We start from the raw sequence: 26174 nt of genomic DNA, 5'->3' as shown, positions 1-26174 counted from the left end.
CCTTTAAAATAACAACAATTATCTGCCAATGGGATAAGAAAGAGAAAACAAGTTGATTTTTCTGTCCCCACTGGCAGATATTTGTTCTTGTTTCAAGCTTAAACTCACTTTGTTACACAAAAACCAAGACTTCCTATCTTGCATCGAGTTAATGTATCTTGATTTAAGAATGTTTTGATACCTGTACTGGAAAACAAGACACTTTTTACCGTGAATAGTCTGTATGTTCATGAGTCTAGAAGAGCTCAAATCTACACACACGCACTCACATTCTTCCAGCATCTCGAACTGGATGGACACCGTCAGATTCCACACCGTTGTATTAAACTCAGAGCGTGTGTTGTCTCTGGACAGCGGGCATCGAGACGGGTCAAACGCACTAAACAAACCGTCTGTGTGATGGCAGACGGTGGCAAAGGTGAGCTGACAGTGACGTGACATCTTCACCCATCCACCAGAAGCCTTTTGCTCTGGCCGAGGGGGACGGACGCTGTCCAATCAAAACACACAGACAGTCCGGGTGACATTTCACTGGACACAGCTGCTGGCGCTCTGACAGCTGACCGGCCAAACACTCCTGACGGGAGAGAGACGGGGAGAGAGATATGTGTGTGTGTGTGTGTGCGCAAGGATTTCAGAATGAAACTATACCAAATAAATCTGGAAATAAATTAACAAAAAATATCTACACTTTACACTACCATTGAAACTTTAGGGTCGGGAGGCAGCTTTAATGTTTTTGAAAGAAGCCTCTTCTGCTCACAGAGCCTGCATTTATTGCATTAAAAATACAGGAAAAACAGTAAAAATGTGAAATATTATTATGATTTAAAACAGCTGTTTTCTACGTGAATATCAGTTAAACTGTAATTTATTTCTGTGATGTGCAGCTGAATTTTTTTCAGTGTCACGTGAACTTTCAGAAATCATTCTAATATGCTGATTTGCTGCTCGAGAAACATTTCTGATTATTATCAATGTTGAAAACAGTCATGCTGCACAATATTTTAGTGGAAACTGTGATACATTTATTTTTCAGGATTCACAGATGAATAAAAAGTTCAAAAGAACAGCATTTATTTGAAATAGAAATCTGACATTTTAAATGTCTTTACTGACACTTTTAATTAATTTAATGTGTCCTTGATGAATAAAAGTATTAAATCTTAAAAAAAAAAAAATTACTGTCTTTACTCTCACTTGTGATCAATTTAATGCATTCTTGCGAAATAAAAGTATTATTTGCAAAAAACAACTTTTGAGCTCAAACGATGCACAACAAAACAGGGTTTTTAAGCCCTTCAGATTTGGAAACAGACACATCAAACAAACATCTAATGAATAAACAATCAATCAGCTTTTGATTTCACTTTTAAATAAGTATGTGCACCATATAACTCTAAGTGGAGGAAAAGTCAAAGAGCCAGACATTGTTTCTAGTGGAAACACACTTCCCGTCCCTGCAGACCCTCCATTCACATTTTTCTGTATCTGCCGCTGAGATCTAAATAAGGTCCTTCCCCTTCGTCACCTCCTCCCTGTTTCCTGTTCTGGTTAACCAGACGGCCGTCTGACGTCACAGCAGAGTGGATCTTCTGCTAAAACCATCACACACGCCATCGTTTGTGTCTCTAAACAGCAGCTCTGGTTAGCAGCGTGCATGTGATACGACTTCATTCAACATGCATGCACAGAAATGTGCTGAACTAAACTAAACGAACCATAACACAAACAGCTACCATGAAGTTCAACTAGTCATCGGCACATTAATATTCCAAAATCAACACATTCAAGACAATACAATCACATGTTCATACACTGCAGTTTGTATTCTCACAATAGTCCTTGTATTAGTATTCACAGTGAATCTGTGATTTTGTATTATGACCTCCATCTGAGAAACAAAATGAGGGCGGGGCTTGGTTCTATGCATCAATTATTGATTGGATGTTGAGATGTGGGCGTGGTGAGATCTGACCGTGATTGTAAGAAACAGGCGGGGCTTATGCAAATCAAATTGTTTCATTGGAAGACTGATAATAAAAATATATTTAAAAAATATTTAATCTTGAATGTTTTGATTAAATATTGTAATAATTACTTTTCATTTAATTTTAATTATTAAAAAGTAAAAAATGAAGCATATGCATGCATAAATCGTTCACAATAAGACTATTAACATGCATTAAAAAAATATAAAATAAATTTTTTTAAATTTTTGTGTTAATTTATATAATTTTCTACAGTTCAATGAATGAAGAAGCAGATCATCTAAAGTGTTTCACTGGAAGATTGATAATAAAAAAATATTTGTTTAATTTTAAAATATTTTGAACATTTTACTTTGGAATTACATTTAATTTTTAATATTCTTTTATTTTAATTTAATTTATTTTTATTTTAATTATTAAAAATAAATTAATTAAATGCAAAAAAAAAATGAAGTAAAGAATTAAACAGATGCACGCATGAATCAACTAATAACATGCATTAAAAAGCAAATATGGTGAAATTTCATTTAGTACCGACTTCATGTGCTCATTGATATAATTTTCAATGAATGAGGATGCTAAATAATCATCTAAATAAGTATTTTCCCAGGGTGGCTGCTTCTATGAGACGTCGTACTGGACAAAAGTGAACTGTGTAAGAAAGACTGATACAAGAAACTGATAATGTTAATCTCTCTCATGCATTTGTGGCACAACCCTAATCAACCGCATCTGTGACAAGCACCTGATCACCACAGACAGGACGTTCACACACACACACACACACACACACTAGACACGAACGCATCCTCAGCGGACAGAAAGAGTCAAAGAGTGTTTGATCAATCTAGAGCAGTCATTTAAAGGAGCGTCCTGGGTCAATGGGAAACACGGCTCGTAACCCATTTTTCTAAACTAATGCGACATATTTCAGAGTGAAACAGGACATTCAATGAGAAAAATAAATTATTTTATTTATGTGGACTTGATTGGATGGTGAAAAGTGTTTTTATATGGCAGATGACGATGCTGGCGTTATTAAAATTTTAATGAAAAATTATTTTATTGGTAACAGTTTACAATATGGTTTTATTTGTTAACATAAGTGCGCTGCATTAGTTAACTTAAACTAACAATGAACCAGTGTTATTTAGTATCACTGAGATACTATTATAGTTTTTATTAATATTTTGAATCCGTTTTTATTTTTATTTTTTCTGTTTTCATTTTAATTTTCAATTTTTTATTTTTATTTTTAGTAGTTTTTTAAATTGCATTTATGAATTTTTATTTAGTTATATTTAGTTTTTTATATTTTATTTCAGTTAACGTTTAATTTTTGTCATGTAAAAAAAATGTGTTTTTAATGGTCTTAATTTTAGTTTCAGTTTTAGTTAACTGTAATAACCCTGCAATGAACAATACTTCTAAAGCACTGTAAGGAATGTATATAATTATTTTTTCTATTTATTTTATTAGTATTTTATCAATTATTATAAATGTATTTACTTATTATTCATGCATTACTATTATGATTATTTTGACATTTAGTAATACATTATTAAAATGCAATACAGTTGTCTAAATTAAAATTAATGAATGCACTGTGAATTAACATGAACAATTATATTCATAAGAACAAAAAAAATTAATAAATGTTTTAAAAAATATATTGCTCATTGTTAGTCAACTATGATAACACTGCAATTTAATTTCAAATAATTAAAAAACATTAACAAAAAATAATAAATGCTTTAATATATTGCTCATTGTTAGTTCATGATAGCTAATGCAGTAACTAATTTTGTCTTTTGAATTATTCTCAGTAACAGGCATTCAAAGAGTACGGTAAATAGGGTGAATTTATGATTACGTGGACTTTAACTGATTGTGTAGGAGTTCAGAAACAGACTCAAAATGTCCCAAGCCTTTCAGGGAAACTCCAGATTCAGGCGATCAAACGAATCTTTGATTCTTCATGAACTCTGTCAGCACTCTTGATATTTAGTGACTTGTTTACTGAAGCTTCAGCGATCTGAAGGGAAGCTTTGAGCCGCTGTTCTCTCATGTAAATCGCTCTTCCTCTGTTTGTTCTCTGAAGCATCAGAGCCGATCGATACACGCTAAAGCGCCAACGCACCTCGCTTGTGGAGCCATCCCTCCTTCACGATCACCACGTCCGTCGTCATGCTCTCCGGCGGCAGGCCGTCAGTCTATCCAGATCCACCGAGTGCTTCGATCCGGCCAGCGTAAAGCCTCTTCACACGGGTCGCCTGCGGGAGAACAACCAGCAAACTACTTTAAAACCAATTAAACCAGTGCTATTCATCACATCTAAACACTTAAAGGGACAGTTCACCCAAAAATGACAATTCTGTCAGCATTTACTCACACTCGTGTTGATCCAAACCTGTATGAAACTCCGGTACCCATTGACTTCCATAGTATGGAAACAAAATACAATGTAAGTCAATGGCAATCTTCATTTTGTGGTCAATAGAAAAATAGTAATAGTAATAGTGAAGGCAGAATTATTTCACCCTCAAGTTGTTACACGATGGTCCCCACTGACTTCTATAGTATGGAAAAAACTATGTAAGTCAATGGGTACCGTCAACTGTTTGGTTACCTACATTCTTCAAAATATCTTCATTTTGAGTTCAATAGAAAAATAGTCAATGATAGCAGAAATATTTGACCCTCAAGTTGTTACATGATGGTCCCCATTGACTTCCATAGTATGGAAAAAAAGACTATGTAAGTCAATGGGTACCGTCAACTATTTGGTTACCAACATTCTTCAATATATCTTTTTTATAAATAAACTTAAACAGGTTTGGAACAACTTGACAACATTTTTATTGTTTGGTGAACTGTCACTTTAAATACATCAGGGAACTAATAAAAACAGAAACACTTTCTAGACAAACAAAATGCAAATAAACTCAAAGCAAATGCCTAAAGACATTTAAGCCTTTAAAAAAATTCTACATGATTATGTTTATAATGCTCCATCTGCGTTGTTTGATGAATGCATGAACCAATATTAAAAAATAATTTTAAAAGTACACTGAATACACTGAAGCATCTATTCAAAATAAAACTTTTAGGTTTTCAACAGACGATGAAACATGTAGAAACTCCCATTGAATTGATATTTATAATTGGAATTTAGAAATTTTAACCATCTTTGTTTAAACAAATTAATACTTGTATTCATCAAGGACACATTAAACTGATTAAAAGTGCCAGTAAAGACATTTATAATGTTACAAAAGATTTCTATTTCAAGTAAATGCTGTTCTTTTGAACTTTTTATTCATCTGTGAATCCTGAAAAACCAAATGTATGACGGTTTCCACAAAAATATTGTGCAGCACAGCTGTTTTCAACATTGATAATAATCAGAAATGTTTCTTGTGCAACAAATTAGAATGATTTCTGAAGTGACGCTGAAGACTGGAGTAATGATGCTGAAAATTCAGCTGCGCATCACAGAAATAAATTACAGTTTAACAGATATTCACATAGAAAACAGCTGTTTCAAATTGTAATAATATTTCAAGATTTTTGCTGTATTTTTGATCAAATAAATGCAGCCTTAATGAGCAAAAGAGACTTGTTTCTAAAACATTATCATTAAGTGAATTATCCTTTTCTGTGGTAAAATCACTGTGATGAAACCAACGCAACTTTCAGTGCCTTACATTGTTGCTTTCAGCAGACTTCAGCAACAAAATCATAAAAGGTTCTAACTCTTAATAAATATCTAAATGTATTAAGAACAGTCAGAATTCAGACCGCATTGTGCTGAAGTTGATCTGTCCTCATGAAAACCTCACTGACACACTTTCGATATGCTCTGAGTCAATCAGTGATCGAATTATTACAATTCACTCTCCACAACAACACTGCTGCACGTCTGCAACGCTCGACCGACAGACTTTTAGCACAGAGATAATGTGACACAGTATCGCTCTCAGTGCAGAAGCCACCACTTCCTGTGCTAAAGGAAGGAAAGACGACTTTAAAAGATGGCACCATCGTAAATAAACACAAATGTGTTGACCAGCGACTGTCTGCTTTACAGGAACTCAATTATTTACCATAAGCAAAGTTCAGAGTGGGCCGAAGGATCAAAACAGCCACAGTAACGGAGTCACCCCTCGTATTCGCTCCGTTCTAAACCTAGTGTGCCGCCTACATAGACAGCTTCCTTCTGTACAGCATCATCATGAATTTAGAATGAAAAAAATAGAAATAAACTGGTAGGATCTAGTTGGAAAAAAAAACTAGGAAAACATTTTCACTCAATAACTGAAATGTTCACAAATCATTGCGTAGAAGTAGAAAGACTGATTTTCTTGTAAATCATACTCCAACAATTTTTTTTTTTTATACAGTGTACACTAGCAAAAATTAGTGCAGGCTTTACTTTGAAGCAATTTTGACTCAGAAATTGCTTGTAAATTTATTACATTTCATAAATAATTACAAAGAAAATGCAAGCAACGCACTGAATTAAACATGACATTTTTAAGTAGAAAAACTGAAATACTACTCCAGTAATCTTATGCATAACTTTTTATTTATATATATTTTTATAACTTCAAAATAAGTCTACAGTCTGCAGTCTACAAAACAAATATTTTGCATAAACAATTATATAATATATAAAATAATATTTGGTACACACAATTACTGAGTCAACTGTACTTTTACAGTTTAATCTGTTATATAATTTTAGAATTTAATCATAGTGTTTGGTTCATGTGTTTACTGGATATTACATTATAAAATAGGGAAAAATAAATATAAAAGACTAAATTAGTTGTTATTTTTTACAGTCTATAGTCTAACAGTCTAACTAGTAAATATATAGCACATGCAATTACTGGGGGAAAAAATGTACATCAAATATTTATGATGAAACTATTTTTTATTTACAAAATATGTTTTTAGGTTGTTGTTTTTATTTACATACTATTATATATATATATATATATATATATATATATATATATATATATATATATATATATATATATATATATATATATATATATATACACACATACACATTTATTTCACAAAAAAAGGTACACTGTACATTAATCAACATTCATGAATGTAAATGTACCCAAATTAGTCCCTATAATATCATTATTATAACATATAATATTATCCAAAGTATCCTAAGATGCACCTCATAAAACTGGTTGATTTATAAGAGAGTTGTCACATCTTTTTATCATTACATCAGTACCATATTTAACAATAATTTTACAATTTAATCAGTTACATCATTTTAGAATTTCTGAATTATAATTTTAGTTCATGTGTTAGTGGATATCACGTCTGCAAAACATGCAGAAAAATAAAAATAAGAGATGCACGGGTAACAAAAACAAAGATGGAAGCGAGAATTTTTTGGCCCTGAGCAGCAAACCCAGACCTGCTTTTCAACATGAGCCGAGTGTTTTTACTGCAACAGTCCACACACACACACACACACACACACACACAGCGAGTGGATGGCAGGCAGCCAGAGCTGGCCGTCTGAATGAACCCAATACCCTGCTCGGGGTCACATGATCTGCGGGGCCTGAGGCCCTTCACTCGCCGTCCCACCCTGATTAAAGTCATTTATGATTCCGCTAGCGTCTGTAAACTCAGGCTCCATTCAATGCAAATGAGAGACATGCAGTCAGGTGGTTATACGATGAGGATATGAGTGGATAAAATGTCATTTACAGACTCATATAAAACACTAAAGCACAGACTCGTGCTTCTGTTTTTCAAGCCCACGTTTAATATTCTGCTTGACTTTACAGTGTAAAGTCTCCAGGAGCGAGCAGAAGTGCGATCTCTCCAATCAGACTAAAACAAGCAGGCAAGGACAGTCATATGATGTGACTGTGCGTCAGCCTGATTCCAGCGGCTCGAACTCATCTGTGCCGTGACCGCTAACATGCACAATACGCTTGACTGTGTCCGAGCGAGTTTCTGCATTCTTGACATTCTGCATGTTACTGGTGGCACATTTGCGTCAGCGGGACCCGAAGGAACTTGAAGACGTCTTGCAGAAGAATGTAAAACACTCCCTCAGCATCTTCATCCCTCATCCGCCCACATGTCACATGACGAGGAGAGACGTCCTCACTAACGGCTCATGACTAGTGTTCGCATGAGAAGATGTCTAGGACTCAGTTTGATGTGACTGTTATAAATGTACAGTAATTATACAGTACCAGTCAAAAGTTTGGACATACTTTGATTACACTTGACAAAAAACCTTTTGATCCATCTATTTATCTATCATACATCAAACATTTTGATTTAAAGTTTTTAGATTTAAAATATCCATATGCCTATTTAATCTTTTTCCCTTTTTATCTTTAAATAGTACATAAAAAAATGATATTAGATAAGTTAAGACAAAAATAAAAACGTTTTTATGTACTATTTAAATATTTAATATAGAGAGGGATAAACTATCTATAATACATTATTTAATATAGCTTTCTGTTTGTTTTATCTGTAAATAGTACAACAAAATGAATAATAAAACTCTCATTTTGCAAATATATAAGTTTTAAAAATAATTTTTATGTACTATTTAATATTGCACATTATTAATATATATATATATATATATATATATATATATATATATATATATATATATATATATATATATATATATATCCATAATGCACATTTTATTATTATTTTTATGTATTATTTGACTATTTTTATATATGTACCATACAAAATTTAAATATTCAAAAATGAACACAAATGGTCTATCCATCCATACACACACACACACACATATAATGTACATTTTTTCATTTTTATTTTATGTACTATTTGAAGCAGAAGGATGACATTTATGAAGCTACATGTTTGAATCACATAATCAGTCCCATATTTCCATTTGTGTGCTTTCATAAATTAAATGACTTCACTATTACTCTAAAATGTGGAAATCATGCAGAACGAGTAGGTGTGTGGAAACTTTGGTACTGTACACCCAACCCAAGGTCCTGATTTAATGCTCCACACAACCTATAATCAAAAACAATCGAGAATCAAAGACTAAACAAGCCTGAAGTAAACAAGATCCATCATGATTAGATGAAGTCACAGCACAGAACCACAAATCAGCTAAAGCAGCGCTTGTGTGAGTGTTTACAGTCAGCGATCCTCTCATTATACTGTCAGCATCTTCTGCTCCAGTCATGTGACATCTGACAGTCCATCCAAACGACCCTCTCTACAGACTTTTGCATTGGAATTCACTTATACAAGTTCACATCCAATTCAACCATTTCCATATTACTCCAACACTCTTCAAAGAATACAACCGCACGTGTTAAAACAATATGGTAGTACTGTGGTAATTAGTGCTAGTCAGCTCTTCGACGTAAACACAAGCACCTCAGATTACAGTGTGATCAAATATTAACAGGAAGACAAAGATACAGACACACCGTCTCTGAGTCCGTTAGGCACATGTCGTTTGTAAACACAGCAGGACTGTCACGTATAGAGACATCGGAATGTCCAGAGAACTGCAGAGAACGACGAGAGAAACATTGTAACATTCGAATATTGCTACAATTAAACATTGTAGCGTTGGGCCTGCGCGTGCGCGCGCTTAAAGTGACACAAAGTAACAACTGACAGATGAATTAAGAGACGAATAAAGACGCTCCCGCGCTTCCTAAACTAGAGATCACCGCTTTAACCAGCAGCTAAACTAGTACTTTCATTCACCCCGTGTGGGGCGGTTTCATTTGACAGTTCGAGTCTTTTATTTTAGGCCTCTGAGAGAGAAATAACCGCATCCTATTGAGCGCAGCAGAGCTACAATAACTGAGATCAAACTGAATGGAGAGACACTTTACCGAGACGGGTTTCACTGAGGGCTCCGGCGCATTGCTGTGGAGGAGCTCGCTGCTTCGGTTGCTACTTTAATCCCGCAGAAAACAGGTAAAAGTGTTTTGATGAGCACGAGCGTGTCCTCGCCTCTCCTCCACTACACACTCCCCACAGCGAGAGACTCCAGCCTGCGGAGAGAGTCCGGCGAGAGCGGCGCGCTGGGTCCTAAAGCCCGCCGCACACTCACACTGACAATATACTACACTACAGTACAGTACACCACAGTATACTACACTACATTACAGTATACTGCACTACACTCCCCACAGCTAGAGATTCCAGCCTGCGGAGAAAGTCCAACGAGAGCGGTGCGCTGGGTCCTAAAGCCCGCCTCACACTCACACTGACAATATACTACACTACAGTACAGTACACCACAGTATACTACACTACATTACAGTATACTGCACTACACTCCCCACAGCGAGAGACTCCAGCCTGTGGAGAAAGTCCGGCGAGAGCGGCGTGCTGGGTCCTATAGCCCGCCGCACACTCACACTGACTCTACACTACACTACAGTATAGTACAATACACTACACTACACTACAGTATACTACACTACACTCCCCACAGCGAGAGACTCCAGCCTGCGGAGAGAGTCCGGAGAGTCCGGCGAGCGGCGCGCTGGGTCCTAGAGCCCGCCTACACTCACACTGACAATATACTACACTACAGTACAGTACACCACAGTATACTACACTACATTACAGTATACTGCACTACACTCCCCACAGCTAGAGATTCCAGCCTGCGGAGAAAGTCCAACGAGAGCGGTGCGCTGGGTCCTAAAGCCCGCCTCACACTCACACTGACAATATACTACACTACAGTACAGTACACCACAGTATACTACACTACACTAAAGTATACTACACTACACTCCCCACAGCGAGAGACTCCAGCCTGCGGAGAAAGTCCGGCGAGAGCGGCGTGCTGGGTCCTATAGCCCGCCGCACACTCACACTGACTCTACACTACACTACAGTATAGTACAATACACTACACTACACTACAGTATACTACACTACACTCCCCACAGCGAGAGACTCCAGCCTGCGGAGAGAGTCCGGAGAGAGTCCGGCGAGAGCGGCGCGCTGGGTCCTAGAGCCCGCCTACTCTCACACTGACAATATACTACACTACAGTACAGTACACCACAGTATACTACACTACATTACAGTATACTGCACTACACTTCCCACAGCTAGAGACTCCAGCCTGCGGAGAAAGTCCAGCTAGAGCGGTGCGCTGGGTCCTATAGCCCGCCGCACACTCACACTGGTAATATACTACACTACAGTACAGTACACCACAGTATACTACACTACACTACAGTATACTACACTACACTCCCCACAGCGAGAGACTCCAGCCTGCGGAGAAAGTCCAGCAAGAGCGGTGCGCTGGTTCTAGAGCCTGCCGCACACTCACACTGACTCTACACTACACTACAGTATAGTACAATACACTACACTACACTACATTACACTACACTACAGTATACAACACTACATTACATTACACTACACTACAGTATACTACACTACACTATACTATACTACACCACACTACACTACAGTATACTACAATACAGTATACAACACTACATTACACTACACTACAATATACTACACCACACTACATTACAGTAAACTGCACTACATTACACTACTCTACAGTATACTATACTCCCCACAGACTCCAGCCTGCGGAGAAAGTCCAGCAGACTCACACTGACTCTACATTACACTACAGTATACTACAATACACTACACTACAGTATACTACAATACACTACACTATACTACACTACATTACACTACACTACAGTATACTACACCACACTACATTACAGTATACTACACTACATTACACTACACTACAGTATACTACATTACACTACACTACACTATGCTACACTACAGTATGCTACAATGCACTACACTATACTACACTACATTATGCTACGGTATACTACAATACACTACACCACACTACACTACAGTATACTACACTACACTACACTACAGTATGCTACACCACACCACACTACACTACACTACTACACTACTGACAGGGCTACAGTTTATACATATGTACAATATTAAATAATTTAATCATTTAATAATTTGCTTGTTTAATATTTAATTGCCGTATACAGGTATGTATAATATAAAAGACATTTATGAAGACATAATAAAGAAAAAAATACTGCCTGTGTGTGTGTGTGTGTGTGTGTGTATTAACAAAAAAGGCTGTGAAAATATATTGTGTATTCATTTGATCTTTCATTTCATTTGAATAAATCACAAAAGTCTAACCTTTCAATTTTTGTTTATTTTAAATATGAACTAATAAGGTATTTTATTAATTACATTTTTTTTTAAATTCCTTTTTTACATGTATATTTCATTTGATATAAGTACTACAGTTTTATCAAGAAAATATGTGATTTGATTTTCTAGACAGTTAACAAACTATAATGGTTTTTATTTATTTATTTATTTATTTATACTTAATTTTTAATTCATTTTAAATATTAACTAATAATATATTTATTGCGTATTTTAAAAATGTTTTATTTAGTTGTTTATTTTATTTCATTTTTATATATAAATTGTTACTGTATGACAAAGATAATATGTGCAAATAAAATTTGAGTGCTACAGCGAGTTTCTGGAGCTTAACAGTATCAATTGTTAAGAAGAGTATAAAAACTATAATGTTTTTTTATGATTTTTAATCTTTATTTATTACAATATTAATGTTTATTATTTAATTTTTAATTAAATGTATATCTAATGTTATACAGAAATTGTTACTGTATGACAAAGATAATATGTGCAAATAGGATTTGAGAACTACAATGAGTTTCTGAAGAGTTATAATGTTTTTAATTAATTTTTTATTTATATATATTTTTTAAATATTAATAATAATATATTTGATCGTTTTAGATTTTTAAATATTTTTATTTATTTTTAATTATATGAATATCTAAGTATATTTACAGCAAGTTTCTGGAACTTAACAGTATGAATTGTTCACAAGAGATATGATCATTGAGCTAAACGGCTTATTTTGTTCCACAGAGGACAGAAAGTGATGATAGAATTGTCATTTTTAGGTGATCAGCTCCTGTAAGGATCTCCTGCATCCCAGCTGGTAAATGGTAAATCTTCAGTGGAAATCCAGAGCTGGGAAGCCGGTTTTGTTTGTTTGTGTGTGTGTGTGTGTGTGTGTGTGTGTGTGTGTTTGTGAATGGCATGGACAGGCCGGCCAGAGGACAGCAGAGGAATGTGATGCTTTTGTCTGTCCGGGGGAAGAGAGGCTCGGGCTGGAATGCCATTGATGAGAACGGACAGAAAAAAAACGAGCCTCTAGGAAGTTTTCTCTCGCTCTGGCTCCCTGTGAGAACCTCTCGCTGTCATTCTGAGCCGCTCTCAGACGCTCCGGTCCCATGAACACAACCACTGCATTGTGTAAGCCGTAAACACACCATCCACAAACTACAGCCGACCTCCCTCTCCGAACGAGTGAATGAAACACATTCCTGCTTACATCCGAGTCTGAGAAAAATCATTGTGTCTGTGCTGATGTCAGTCAAACAACCGATTATAGTCCTCTTTGTTTACTGTTCATTCAAAAAGCACTTTCACTAACCTGTGAAACAATAACAAAATGATTGAAAAATTGTCTAATTTGTGATTTAAGATCTACACTCTTAAAAGAAAAGATCAAACAAAAATGAAAATTAGCTGAAAATGTGCTCACCCTCAGGCCATCCAAGATTAATAGTTTAGTTTCTTCATCAGATTTGGAGAAATGTGCCATTTCATCACTTGCTCACCAACAGATGCTCTGCAGTGAATGGGTGCCGTCAGAATGAGAGTCCAAACAGCTGATAAAAACATTACAATAATCCACACCACTCCAGTCCATCAGTTAACATCTGGAGAAGACAAAAGCTGAAACATATCCAGCATTACGACGTTTTTAACTAAAATACATTGAGTCCATAATCCATAATAACGCTTCCTCCAGTGAAAAAGTTCATCTCCTGTTGTCTCTCACATCAAAATCCAGCCACATATTTGTTTAGAGCTTTTCACTTGTAAACGGTGCTTGATCTGCAGATTTCTCTCCTGATTCAGATGAGACAGCTTTTTCACATATTTTAGCCAGTTTGAAGTCCATCTTAAAAAATGGATTTGTTTCTTACAAGCACGCAGCTTTTGTCTTCTCAAGATGTTAACTGTTGGACTGGAGTGGTGTGGATTATCGTGATGTTTTTATCAGCTGTTTTATCAACCTTAAAGAACCTTTTGTGCAATGAAAACCGAAAGTATTAAGTATAAACTATTCAAATTGTTAGATAAAACTAGTTTGTATATCCAGTGTGAAAGAGCAGCCCAGATGAACTAGTACAAGAGGAATCCAAACCTCCGAGTATTGTAAGAACAGCCTGCTTAACCAGTCCTTTAGAGAAGCTTCAAATGGTCCTTTCAAAGCGTTCGACAGCTGGAGTTTGGGCAAAAGGTGACCTGAACAGTTGCAGAGGCCACGAGACGAGCAGCTGCAGCTCCTGCTCACGTCTGCGCTGCGCCTACAGGATCAACAACAGTTTGAGTGTTCGTATAGAGAAGCCATCCCAAAATAGCCCTGTAACTATGTACTTCTGCTGCTTCTACTCACAAAACGTGTCAACTACAGTTCTGTTGTGTCAAAACCACTGCATGCTGCTTTGTTTCAGTCACATTTATCCATTTAGCAGATGCTATTAATTGAATTCTTACATTAGAGGTGATGCCAAGCAAAGTTACAAAGCAGGCTTGAGATGCAGGGGGGTTGGATTTTTTCCTACATTTTTCATTGAAAATGATCAGCTATAGTTAAACGAACATGAATTTGGGAATGTATCAATGAATTTGTGTCTGTGTCTCTTTTGCTACATGAACAAAACCTGATGCCCATGTTCTTCAGCTTGATTTGAGACAATCCAAAGAGCATCTTGAGCTTCTGTGTAAGAAAGAAAATCTGATTGTCTATACAAAGAGGCACATGAATAGGAATTTGAAAGAATAATAATAAAAAAAAAGTTTTGATATTTAAAAAAAAAATAATAATAAAATAATTAATATATTTTTTTGTAATTATTTTTATTTATATTTATTTTAAATTATTTTATTTTATTTTTCAGAATCCTAAATAGCTCAGTTTATGTTTGTCCAAGTGTAATTAGTGTAATTGTCCAAGTTCAAATTATTGTTTTTTTATTTTGTTGTATGAACAAAGTAACTTTTCGGGTGAAAATAGTTAGACTGTAGTGCGAGTCAGTGCCAAGACATTCCAGCTCAGAGCAGGATTAGCTTTGATTAGATCCCAGCAAACGCTCTCCTAGCACACAACATATCAGCGCTCTCAACAAAGACCACAGGAGGAGGGGCAGCTTCTCAAAAGACCTCTAATTATACACTTAAATGTATTGAAAGAGAGGAATGCATTTAGGCTGGACGGGTTTGAGAGGATCGCCGCAATTTGCAATCTTAAAAATAACTTTAGCATCTAGAGCCCTCTCCAAAAAAACACTTCATTTTCTAGAGAAAGAGAACAGTCTCATATTGGTGCTCTTTAGTTTAAGTTCCTCTTCACCTCACTTTGTGTTTGCAAATGTTTCTTATTTTAAGCTTTTCTTCTAACCAAAAATGCACCAGGTAGGTGTCATGTTTAAAACAGTTAATTATGTTAATTTAAAAAAATCATGACCAATTGATTTAATTTTAAACTCAGAACCTCAAGATTTAAAATGCAATTATGATTTTGAAATTAACCCATTAAAATCAGTTAATATAAAATTAAAATGTTGTATATTTAGATATTGTAACTTGTGAATAAAACCCCAAAATATTAAAAGTAAATAAATAAATTTAAAAAATACTAAATAATATTTTTAATGCACAATCTCAAGATATAAAAAGCATTTATAATTGCGAAATTAATTCATTATATAAAATTAAGGCAAACTTGTGAATAAACCCCAAAACATAAAATAAAAATAAAAATACAAACTAATAGTTTTTTTTTTAAACACACAGCCTCAACATATAAAATGCATTTCTGAAATTAACCCATTTTATAAAATTAAAGTAGATGAATGTTAATGTGTGAATAAACCCCCAAACATTACAGATTGAAAAATAAATAAATAAATAAATAAAACAAACATATAGGCTACCGGTGTTATATATATATAGTTAATTTTAACTTTACATTTATAACTCTTTATTTATTTTATTTTAACAAAAATAAATGGTCTTTTATGAATGCAGAGTAACACAGCTGTATTTCAAGCGAACACTGCTACTTACTGCCCCAGTGTGAGTTTGTCCTGAAGTACAGTACACTGGTGTTATCGCGAGACTGGACCATTAACAACCTGCTTGACACACACACACACACACACACACACACACACACACGCAGCGCGGAGCTTCACCCGCACCGGACTCGAGTCGCGCTGAGGAGCGGAAACACAGACTCAACATCTGGACACACACCATGAGAGCACGCGGCTCCATCTGAGGACACAGCGGTGAGTGCGCGCTTTGATCTGGACTCCAATGTGACACAATGTATCCGCGGCGCGTTTGATCCGCGACTCTGTCCGCGTTCCGCCGCCGCTCTTCACGACACCGGAGTTTATAACGCGACCTGAGCCACATCAGCTTACGGGATGTTTGGGCGTGAAACAAGGCATTAAAGGAGGAGAAAATCGCGTAAAAGTTCCGCGTAATGAGCCGCTGTCTTGTTCTCGCGAGTTTGTTTTAAAACAAAAGTGTCCTGTCATGAGCTCGATCGCGCTTCCAAAACTTTAATATCAGCGAGACGCGTCTGTATAAATATCGTATTAGAATGATAATGCGTTAAAATTCAAAAACTCAGAGAAGTTTGAGGTTCCTCAGAGGAACATATGGCATAAAGACACAGCTGGAGATTTGAGGCTGATGTCAGAGCAGCTGACTCTACCAGAACACACACACACACACACACACACACACACACACACACACACAAGCTCGCTCTCATTCTCTCCGCTCACATGGACGAGAGGTCGCGTTCAGTCGTCTGCTGCTCTGGATCTGTTCTTTCCATTGAGTTTATATGATGTTCGTCATGTTTGAGTTGGAGATGTGAGATGTTGTTTGCGCATGACTGGATTTACGCTCATTCACTGCTGCTGTTCGATGGGAAGCGCAAAGTGAAGATCAACTTGTGTGAGCGCTGAGAGAAGAGGGTATGTTGAGGTTTGCGATCATTTATTTCTTATAGTTTCTACGCTTAAATGTTTAAACAAGTTGACTTTTATCCACTGTCTTGAACTCATTTATATTTTTGACATATACTGTAGCTGCGCGTTGCAAAATCTCGAAAGCACGACTTCTTTTTAATGATATTGCTTTTGTTCGTGTTTGGTGCCTGTGTGCTGAATTAGAAGTACAACAAACGATTCTTTTGTAGCTTGGAACTATAATTCTGAGACAGCTGTTTGTTGTGCATTAAAAAGCATCTTTGAAACTCAATTAAAATGTCAGATTTTGACAGATATACTGCAGCTGCGCGTTGCAAACATCTTGGAAGGAACTGGTTTTTAATGTAGTAGAATATCTTTGGTGGCCTGTGTGGTGAAATAAAAGTTTGTTTCGTAGCTTATAATTCTGAGATTGTTGTGCATTAAAAAGCATCTTTGAAACGCACAATCAAATGTCAATTTTTGACAGTCCATATAATTTAAGTGCATTACAAACATCTTGGAAGCACAATTCGTTTTTAATGTAGGATATTGCATTTGTTTGTCTTCAGTGGTCTCTACGTTGAATTAGAAGTGAGTTAAATGATTTTTTGTAGATTGAAAGCATCTTTGAAACTCACATTACGTGTCAGTTTTTGACATTTACTGAAGCTGTGCATTGCAAACATCTTGGAAGCACTTGTTTCTAGTATTGTATGTGTACTGTATGTTAAATTAGTAGTGATATAAACGATTCTTTTGTAGCTTGAAACTATAAATCTGAGACAGCTGTTTGTTGTGCATTAAAAACAGATTTGAAACTCCATTAAAATGTCAGTTTTTGACAGACATACTGCAGCTGCATTGCAAACATCTTGGAAGTACTAAAGATATTACTTTTGTTTGTCTTTGGTGGCCTGTATGTGTTGAATTAGAAGTGAAATACAAGATTCTAGCTTCAAACTGCAATTCTGAGTGTTTGAAACTCGACCAAATGTCAATTTTTTTTGACAGTCGATATAATGTAGCTGCATGAGTGGCCTTCAGTGTGTTTTCATGCTGAATCAGAAAGATTTTCTGCGAGATAAAACCTTTTTTCTTTTTGTTGTGCGTTCAAGTTATTTATTTTATACGATGCAGATTGTTTCAAAGCAGCTTCGCAGGAAAATAACATGCAAACTTCTTCATACATGCGAGAAGCGCTGGAAGAAAAAAAGCAGCTGGGAAACCCACGGCTCGTGTTTGTAATGCAGAACACAGCGGGTTGGGTCTACTTTTGTTTGTCTCCGGCGGCCTGTAGATGCACCGTTGTGAATGGCTACCCGGCGTTTATTTAACATCCAGTTTTTCCTGTTTTCTGGCAGGTCACGCCATAAGAATGGAGTTCCCAGACCACAGCCGCCAGTTACTGCAGTGCCTGAGTCAGCAGAGACACCAAGGCTTCCTCTGCGACTGCACCGTGCTGGTGGGAGAGACGCGGTTCAAAGCGCACCGAGCCGTTCTGGCCTCATGCAGCATGTACTTCCACCTCTTCTACCGCGACCAGCTGGACAAAAGAGACGTGGTGCATCTGAACAGCGACATCGTGACGGCGCCGGCGTTCGGGCTGCTGCTGGAGTTCATGTACGAGGGAAAGCTGGAGTTCAGCGCTCTTCCGGTGGAAGACGTCTTGGCGGCGGCCAGCTACCTGCACATGTACGACATTGTGAAAGTATGCAAAGGAAAGCTGAAGGATAAGGAGCTGTGCGAGGTGGAGTGCGGCGAGAAGGCAAACGGTCACTCCGACAGGTAATATAGCATGATACTGCATGTATATACCCAGGTGAAAAAAAGTGCACTTCCATAAAATACTGCTGTAATATACGAAACTGATTCTTTAGTACTTCTTAAGGCGAGAACACAGTTTTTTCATGCACCTGTCAAGATTTTGGGCTAGTGTTTTGTCAGAGTAGTGGAACGAAAACATCCAAAAGACACTGTTAAGTGTTTCTTTTATAGCACTTGATCTATTTGTGTCTATGGATTTCAATTACAGTGCATATTTTTTAAAAGCCGGGAGTTTTTTCTTCCTACACTGAGCCGTAAAACTCCACTTTAGTAGCACTTACACACACCAAACATTACATTTTTATCCTGAAGGTTTTTACTGAGGGATTTGTTCATATATAATTTGCTTGATTATGTACATTTTATTCTCAAAAAAAACCTGTGAAAACATATATAAGTATTTTCTGAATTATGGAGTGACAAAAATGATATACCCAAAATTTGACTCCGTGTCAAAAAAATAAAACAAGAATTTTGAAACTGACCTTATCCAGTGTTTAGATTTCTGTACTAGAAATGTATGCAAATTAGCACATATTTTATTAAATGCCTCATTTGCATATTTAAACCTAACATTTTTTGCAATTATCAATGTAATCAATCAACTGGGTAAGTAAGATGATAACTATTAGTAATTTTTTTTTTTTTACCCTATTCACCTGCAGTGTCTCACATTAAGATAAACTTAAGTGTACTCAGTATTTTGGGAAACCATGAATATGAACCAAAATGCACTTTTAACATACTATCTGTGTATAAAAAATAATGTATTTAGTTACCACTTGTGGTACACTCAAGTGTACTTTTAAATACATGAGAGTATATTAAAAGCGCATTTTAGTTTATATTCATGGTGTCCCAAAATAGCACAGTTGAGTACACTTAGATGATATTAAATTTATCTTAAGAAGTACTAAATTAGTGCGTGAAAATAGAGCACTTTAAGTACATTATGGAAGTGTACCTTTTCCCCCACCTGGTTACTGTATGTTAAATTAGTAGTGAAATAAACAATTCTTTTGTAGCTTGAAACTATAATTCTGAAGCTGATGATACACGGGGCAAGTTTTTGAGTAATGTTGCCGGGCAACTTTGGACAGTGTTGCCATCAACGGGAAACCAGGTGAAACACAGAACCCACGACTGATCTAAATGATCCAGATAGAAATTTGTTACCCATTTTAATGGGAAAGTGCCCAAGCAACACTGCTCAAAAAGTTGCCCCGTGTATCATCAGCAACAGACAGCTGTTTGTTGTGCATTAAAAAGCATCTTTGAAATGCAATTAAAATGTCAGTTTTTGACACACGTACTGCAGCTGTGCATTGGAAACATCTTATAGGGTGGCCATTTTTACGGGACACGTCCTGGCCAGGATTTCTGTATTTGGATTTCCTGTTGTCATATTTGCTGAAAGTAATGATCGACCAATAACATGCAGGCATTGTACATAACCGACCAATCGTGGCACGTGAGAAGGTGGGATCTACAGAGAACAGTCAAAGCGATGCAAATACATGCACATGTTCGGTGTGTTAGTTAGTTCGTTCAACTTAAAGCGCCGCTGCACAGACCGATCGTTGTATGACATTAAAGTACAGCGAGCACGATTTAAAAGCATAAGGAGCCGTTGCTCTTGCGGATGTCATGCAGTGATCGATCTACACAGCGCAAACAGCCAAAACCTGGATATTTTAGGCAATGCAGAAATCCTGGCAAGGACGTGTCCCGTAAAAATGGCACATATGGTCAGCCTATCTTGGAAGCACAGCTTGTTTTTAATATAGTAGGCTATTACTTTAGTTTGTTTTCAGTGACCTTTGTGTTGAATTAGAAGTGAAATTAAAGTAGCTTGAAACTACAGTTGTGTCCCTGGAGCACAAAAGCAGTCATAAGCAGCACAGGTATATTTGTAGCAATAGCCAGCTATACATTGTATGGGTCTTTCTTTTATGCCAAAAATCATTAGGATATTAAGTAAAGATCATGTTCCATGAAGATATTTTGTAAATATATCAAAACTTCATTTTTGATTAGTTATATGCATTGCTACGAACTTAATTTGGACAACTTTCCAAACAAAACAAAATAAAATCATTTGGCGATTTTTCTCAATATTTAGATTTTTTTGCACCCTCAGATTCCAGATTTTCAAATAGTTGTATCTCAGCCAAATATTGTCCGATCCTAACAAACCATACATCAATGGAAAGCTTATTTATTCAGCTTTCATATGATGTATAAATCTCAATTTCTGAAAATTGAGCCTTATGGCTGGTTTTGTGGTCCTGGGTCACATTTCTGAGTTCTGAGCGTTTGAAACTAAATGTCCATTTTTGACTGTGGATATAATGTAGCTGCATGAACTTTCTCAGTGGCCTTCAGTGTGTTTTCATGCCTGAGAGGCGGACGGTAGTGAAGGATTTTTACTCCGCTTTAAAAGTACTGTACTTTATCAGAGTGTTTTTCCTTAGAAAACTGTTACTTCACAACATTCCAAAGTATAATATTCTACTTTTTACTGCACTACGTCTCATATTAAATATCATTTAATACTTAATTACATTAGAAATCATAGTACTTTCTTACTTTTACTCAAGTAAAAGTAATTCAAAGTTTTACTAAAAAAATTACTACACTTGTAATGTTCTTAAGTATTACAACTTTTATTTATAAAATGTAGTGCAGTCTGACATTATGCACTGATGAAGTACAGATTAGGGATGTAATGATTACTAGTTTGACGATAAATCAAATCAAAGTAAAGTTCCCCACGGTTAGTGTTACCATTTCATATTTTAATAATCATTAAAACCGTATTCGATTACCGCGATTTTAGACAACGGAGGATCAATGCTGTCCAGCATGAAGCACAGTTTTCAGTCTCACGTGCTCACAGCGCGCAGAGTTGTTTCGTTTTGAGTGAAAATAGAGCGGAAAAGCTGGGAGGTTTTAAAAGAGTGCTGAGGGAACCATACAAATGAATGAATTCTATGAATGTACCTCTGAAGATTCTGACTGTCTTCAGAAAAGATTTGATGGCATTTTGTTTTCATCTTCGCTCCATATAATACCTAAAGAAGTGTTCTTCATCGCAATACTGCTTTGTCCGGAGGTTACAGTAAACAGCTGTAATTCTGCTGCTCCATCAGCGCCACCTGCTGGCAGAGACTTATTCACATTCAGCTTGTGTGCAGCAGGTTGTCTGGCCAAAAAACACATAGAATTTGAGGTTTACCTTATGAAACGTTTTCAAAGCTTTATTTGAACAATTACATTAGATATTTAAACATGCTGTTAGATAAACTGTTGTCAGTCATGTTGTCATTTAAAATCCGGACATCGTTGGTAATGTTATTGTTTTAGTGATTATGCAGACAAAAACTCATTTTATTTGTTGTTTGTTGATTTTAAATATAAATCTTGGTGAAGTCAGTACTTTTTGCTTGAGTAAAGTAAAAATACTTCACTAGCCTACTGTCCACCTCTGCATGATGTTGCATTAGAAATATTTTCTGTGAGATAAAGCCTCTTTTTTTTTTTTTTTTTTTTGTGATATAAAATATCACCCCGGATATCAAATATATTGTATATTTCATAAATGTTTTTAACTGATATATACATGAAAACAATTAATGAAGCTCAATTATCTTTTGCTGCACATCAGAAATATATTCTTTGGTTTTTCTCATTGTGATGGATGATTAAGGGAATTTGGCCTTTGTTTTCCCTCCTATTTATATTTCTGTGAAACAGGAAGCCATGGCTGGATAATTTCATGTTCATAATCACCCTGGAGTGCTCAAAATTGTGAATACGAATGGGAATATACTTCAGAGATATTTTACTCATAAGAATTTCTAGGGGTGCCAATAATTATGTCCAACGTGTATTAGAGAAAAACATTTATTTCATAATGATATTTTCCCCCATTTTAAATTCTTATTATCCAATGAAAGTTTAGATTTTTGTGAATTTTTTTAAATAAAAGATCAAAAGGATTAACAATGCAGATTAATTTTCACAGCCGCCTTTGAGCATATTTACCAAGGGTGCTGATATTTTTGGCCATGACTGTATATATATATATATATATATATATATATATATATATATATATATATATATTAGTGCTGTCAAGCGATGAATTGCATCCAAAACAAAGTTTTTGTTCACATAATATATGTGTGTGTACTCTTTATATTTATTATGTATACATGAATACACACATGCATGTATGTTTATACATTTACACAAATGTTATGTTTATACATTTAAAATATTTGTGTATATAATATCAGATATATGAATATAAATATATACATGGAAATATTTCCAAAATATAAACGTAATAAATATACACAGTATACACATATATTATGTAAACAAAAATGTTCATTTTGGATGTGATTAATCGTTTGACAGCACTAATATATATATATATATATATGTGTGTGTGTGTGTGTACTTTTACTTGTTTTATCAGTGCACCTTTGCATGTACTTTTATAGCAAAGTAAAAATCCTTCACTACTGTCCACCTCTGCATGATGTTGGATTAGAAAGATTTTCTGTGCGATAAAGCCTCTTTTTTTCTTTTTTCTTTTTGTTGTGCAAGGTCCCTGGATCTTGTAGGTGTCAATTATGTGTCAGCCGAGGCCGAGGCCTGTGTCCGAACAGCTGGAAAAACAAAAGCTGATGTCAGTAGTTCGGCCGCCCCTGTGTCCCAGAGGTCCCGGGCGTCGGATGACACGGACCGCGCGCTGGATTTGTCTTTCAAGCCTCTGTCGAGCCGAGACGCCTTCCACCCCTCCTACGTCTCGGGACAGCTGGCCCTCGACAGCCAGCAGCAGGGCACCGAGCCACTTGTTAAAGACGAACATGACTTGCTGTCAGAGCAGGAGGACGGTGATCCGGTGAGCCCAGAGAGCCAGCGCTTTGGGAATATCGCCAGGAGTTCGGTGGTGACAGGGTTCGCTGGCCTTTTCCCCGAAAACAAGGCCACGGCTTCGCTGCTCCCTCCGGACGATGACCTGATGGAGGAGGAGAATGGGTTGCATGTGCGTTCGGAGCATCATCTCAGGGACAGCGAGGGCGAGGATGAGGACGACCTGGCGTCTTCAGACATCTCCACATCCAGCGGGGTTCTCCTCCCGCCGGGCAGGCAGCAGGTTTGCATATGTCCGCTCTGCAGCAAAGTCTTCCCAAGCGCTCATGTGCTCCAGCTCCACCTCAGCTCACACTTCAAGGAGAAAGACGGCGTCCGCTCCAAGCTCTCGCCCGACGGCTCCGTCCCGACCTGCTCGCAGTGCGGCAAGACCTTCTCCTGCATGTACACGCTCAAGCGGCACGAGCGCACGCACTCCGGCGAGAAGCCGTACACCTGCGGACAGTGCGGGAAGAGCTTCCAGTACTCACACAATCTGAGCCGGCACGCCGTGGTGCACACGCGAGAGAAACCGCACGCGTGCAAGTGGTGCGAGCGGCGCTTCACGCAGTCCGGCGATCTGTACCGACACATACGCAAGTTCCACTGCGGCCTCGTCAAGACGCTCGCTATAGGATGAAGGCGGGGCAAACGTGGTGCAATCACGTCCTTTTGTATAAAAACAACAGCAGTTTTTATGAAGAAGAAGAAGAATAATAATATCCAGTATTTTGCAGGTGGCAGAAAATCGGTTCATTAATGACTGTAAAACACAATTGTGTCTCCAGCAATCAGCAGTTTGATGCACTTGGGTCTTTGACATCATATATATATATATATATATATGTACGTGTCTGTGTGTGTGTTAAATATATTGAAATATAATTAAAATATATTGTATATTTCATAAGTGTTTTTTAACTGATATATACATTAAAATATATATATTATTTTATATATTTCACATATATGTAGTTAAAAACAGTTTAAAATATATGTATTTTTATACACACACACACACACACACACATATATATATAATATGGGTAGTTGACAAATAAAAATTGGACTGTCCTATGGTGTGAGACAGCAAAAATGTAGAAAAGAAAAAACTTCACATACAAATAACATGAGAAAAATATATCTTCATTCTCAGAGTTACAAATAGCATGAGAGAGGTTTATCTTTAATGTTAGAGATTTGTTTTTGATACATTGATACATCAATTACCCATATATATATATATATTATATACTTAAATACATACATATGTGTATATAAAACAGGTTATATATATATATATATATATATATACACACACACACACACACATATATATATATATATATATATAAATGTTACATATATTAACTGTTTTATATATATTACATATAACAGTTCTTAACTATATATATATATATATATATATATATATATATATATAATATACACACACACACAAGATGTCAAAGTCTCAGATGCATCAAAATATTGATGAACATTAAAACAGAAATATATATATATATATATATATATATAATGAACGCAGTGCACTGATAAAACAGTTCTGCAGCTCCGTCCAGAAAATTTTCTTTTGTATCTGCTGTACTTTATTACAAATCATTTGAGCGCCGTGACAGAGAAAGTTTTTGAAGAAGTACTGTATGTTCATGATTTCATTGTTTTTCTGCGTAATCGCATATCTGAAGTCCAGAAGGGCAGATTTAATTTATGCTGTTACAGTTGTGTGTGTGTGTGTGTGTGTGTGTGTTTTGTCTCCTGAAGGGCTTCGTCACTGAAATGTTTCACTGAAGCACTTGGCAACATTTAAAGTGACGTCGCCTTGTAAAGCTACTGGCTGTCGGTCAGGATTGCGTGGTTTTCTTTTAGTCGAGGACTGGATTTGAGCTGACCCTCATCAGATCGTAGCGTTTCGATGGTGGTCTGGGTTTAGAAGACGTGAAGGACTAGTTAAGCTTGTACTAATATCAGAAGAACGTTGATTCTTCTACTAGTTTTTTAACATCTACTGGAATGTTTGTTGTTTTGTTTCATATCTCTTTCATCTTTCTGCAAACAGAAATATGGTTGAACCACTGCTGACTGAATCTCAGAAACGTTTCGAAGGCGTTTTCTTGATTATTTTCTGCTCATTTGACGGATTCTTTATGTAGTAACAGTAACTAGCACTAAA

General features: G+C 36.3%; 2 protein-coding genes and 1 long non-coding RNA gene across 4 annotated transcripts in view; 1 reads left to right on the top strand and 2 right to left on the bottom strand.

Moving 5' to 3' along the window:
- The window catches only part of akt1 (v-akt murine thymoma viral oncogene homolog 1), a 55008-nt gene extending 44842 nt beyond the window's left edge, over nucleotides 1-10166 (bottom strand). The window contains exons 1-2 of the mRNA XM_058749100.1: nucleotides 9905-10166; nucleotides 4132-4264 (exon numbers count right to left, since the gene is read on the bottom strand). Of these exons, the coding sequence (XP_058605083.1) occupies nucleotides 4132-4180 (49 nt within the window). The 5' untranslated portion in view covers nucleotides 4181-4264; nucleotides 9905-10166. The remainder of the gene's footprint in view (nucleotides 1-4131; nucleotides 4265-9904) is intronic.
- A 2982-nt stretch (nucleotides 10167-13148) lies between these two features.
- LOC131523080 (uncharacterized) lies at nucleotides 13149-16405 on the bottom strand. The gene is made up of 4 exons (XR_009266704.1): nucleotides 16308-16405; nucleotides 14383-14545; nucleotides 13714-13800; nucleotides 13149-13602 (listed from the first exon to the last, which is right to left on the bottom strand). It is a non-coding gene; the product is annotated as an uncharacterized LOC131523080 (long non-coding RNA).
- Nucleotides 16376-25254, top strand: zbtb42 (zinc finger and BTB domain containing 42). Of its 2 annotated transcripts, none has more exons than XM_058749101.1 (3): nucleotides 16376-16531; nucleotides 18592-19015; nucleotides 23672-25254. In XM_058749101.1, the coding sequence occupies exons 2-3, from the start codon at nucleotides 18606-18608 to the stop codon at nucleotides 24618-24620; spliced, it is 1359 nt and encodes a 452-aa protein (XP_058605084.1). In that variant the 5' UTR covers nucleotides 16376-16531; nucleotides 18592-18605; the 3' UTR covers nucleotides 24621-25254. The 2 variants fall into 2 exon arrangements, with proteins under 2 accessions (XP_058605084.1, XP_058605086.1); XM_058749103.1 differs by lacking the exon at nucleotides 16376-16531 and adding an exon at nucleotides 17023-17233.
- Nucleotides 25255-26174: the final 920 nt, after the last annotated feature.

Source organism: Onychostoma macrolepis, chromosome 17 (assembly GCF_012432095.1).
Source record: "Onychostoma macrolepis isolate SWU-2019 chromosome 17, ASM1243209v1, whole genome shotgun sequence".
Lineage (NCBI taxonomy): Eukaryota > Metazoa > Chordata > Actinopteri > Cypriniformes > Cyprinidae > Onychostoma > Onychostoma macrolepis.
Note: the sequence above shows the minus strand (reverse complement) of the source record. Positions and strands in the feature narration are given on the sequence as shown.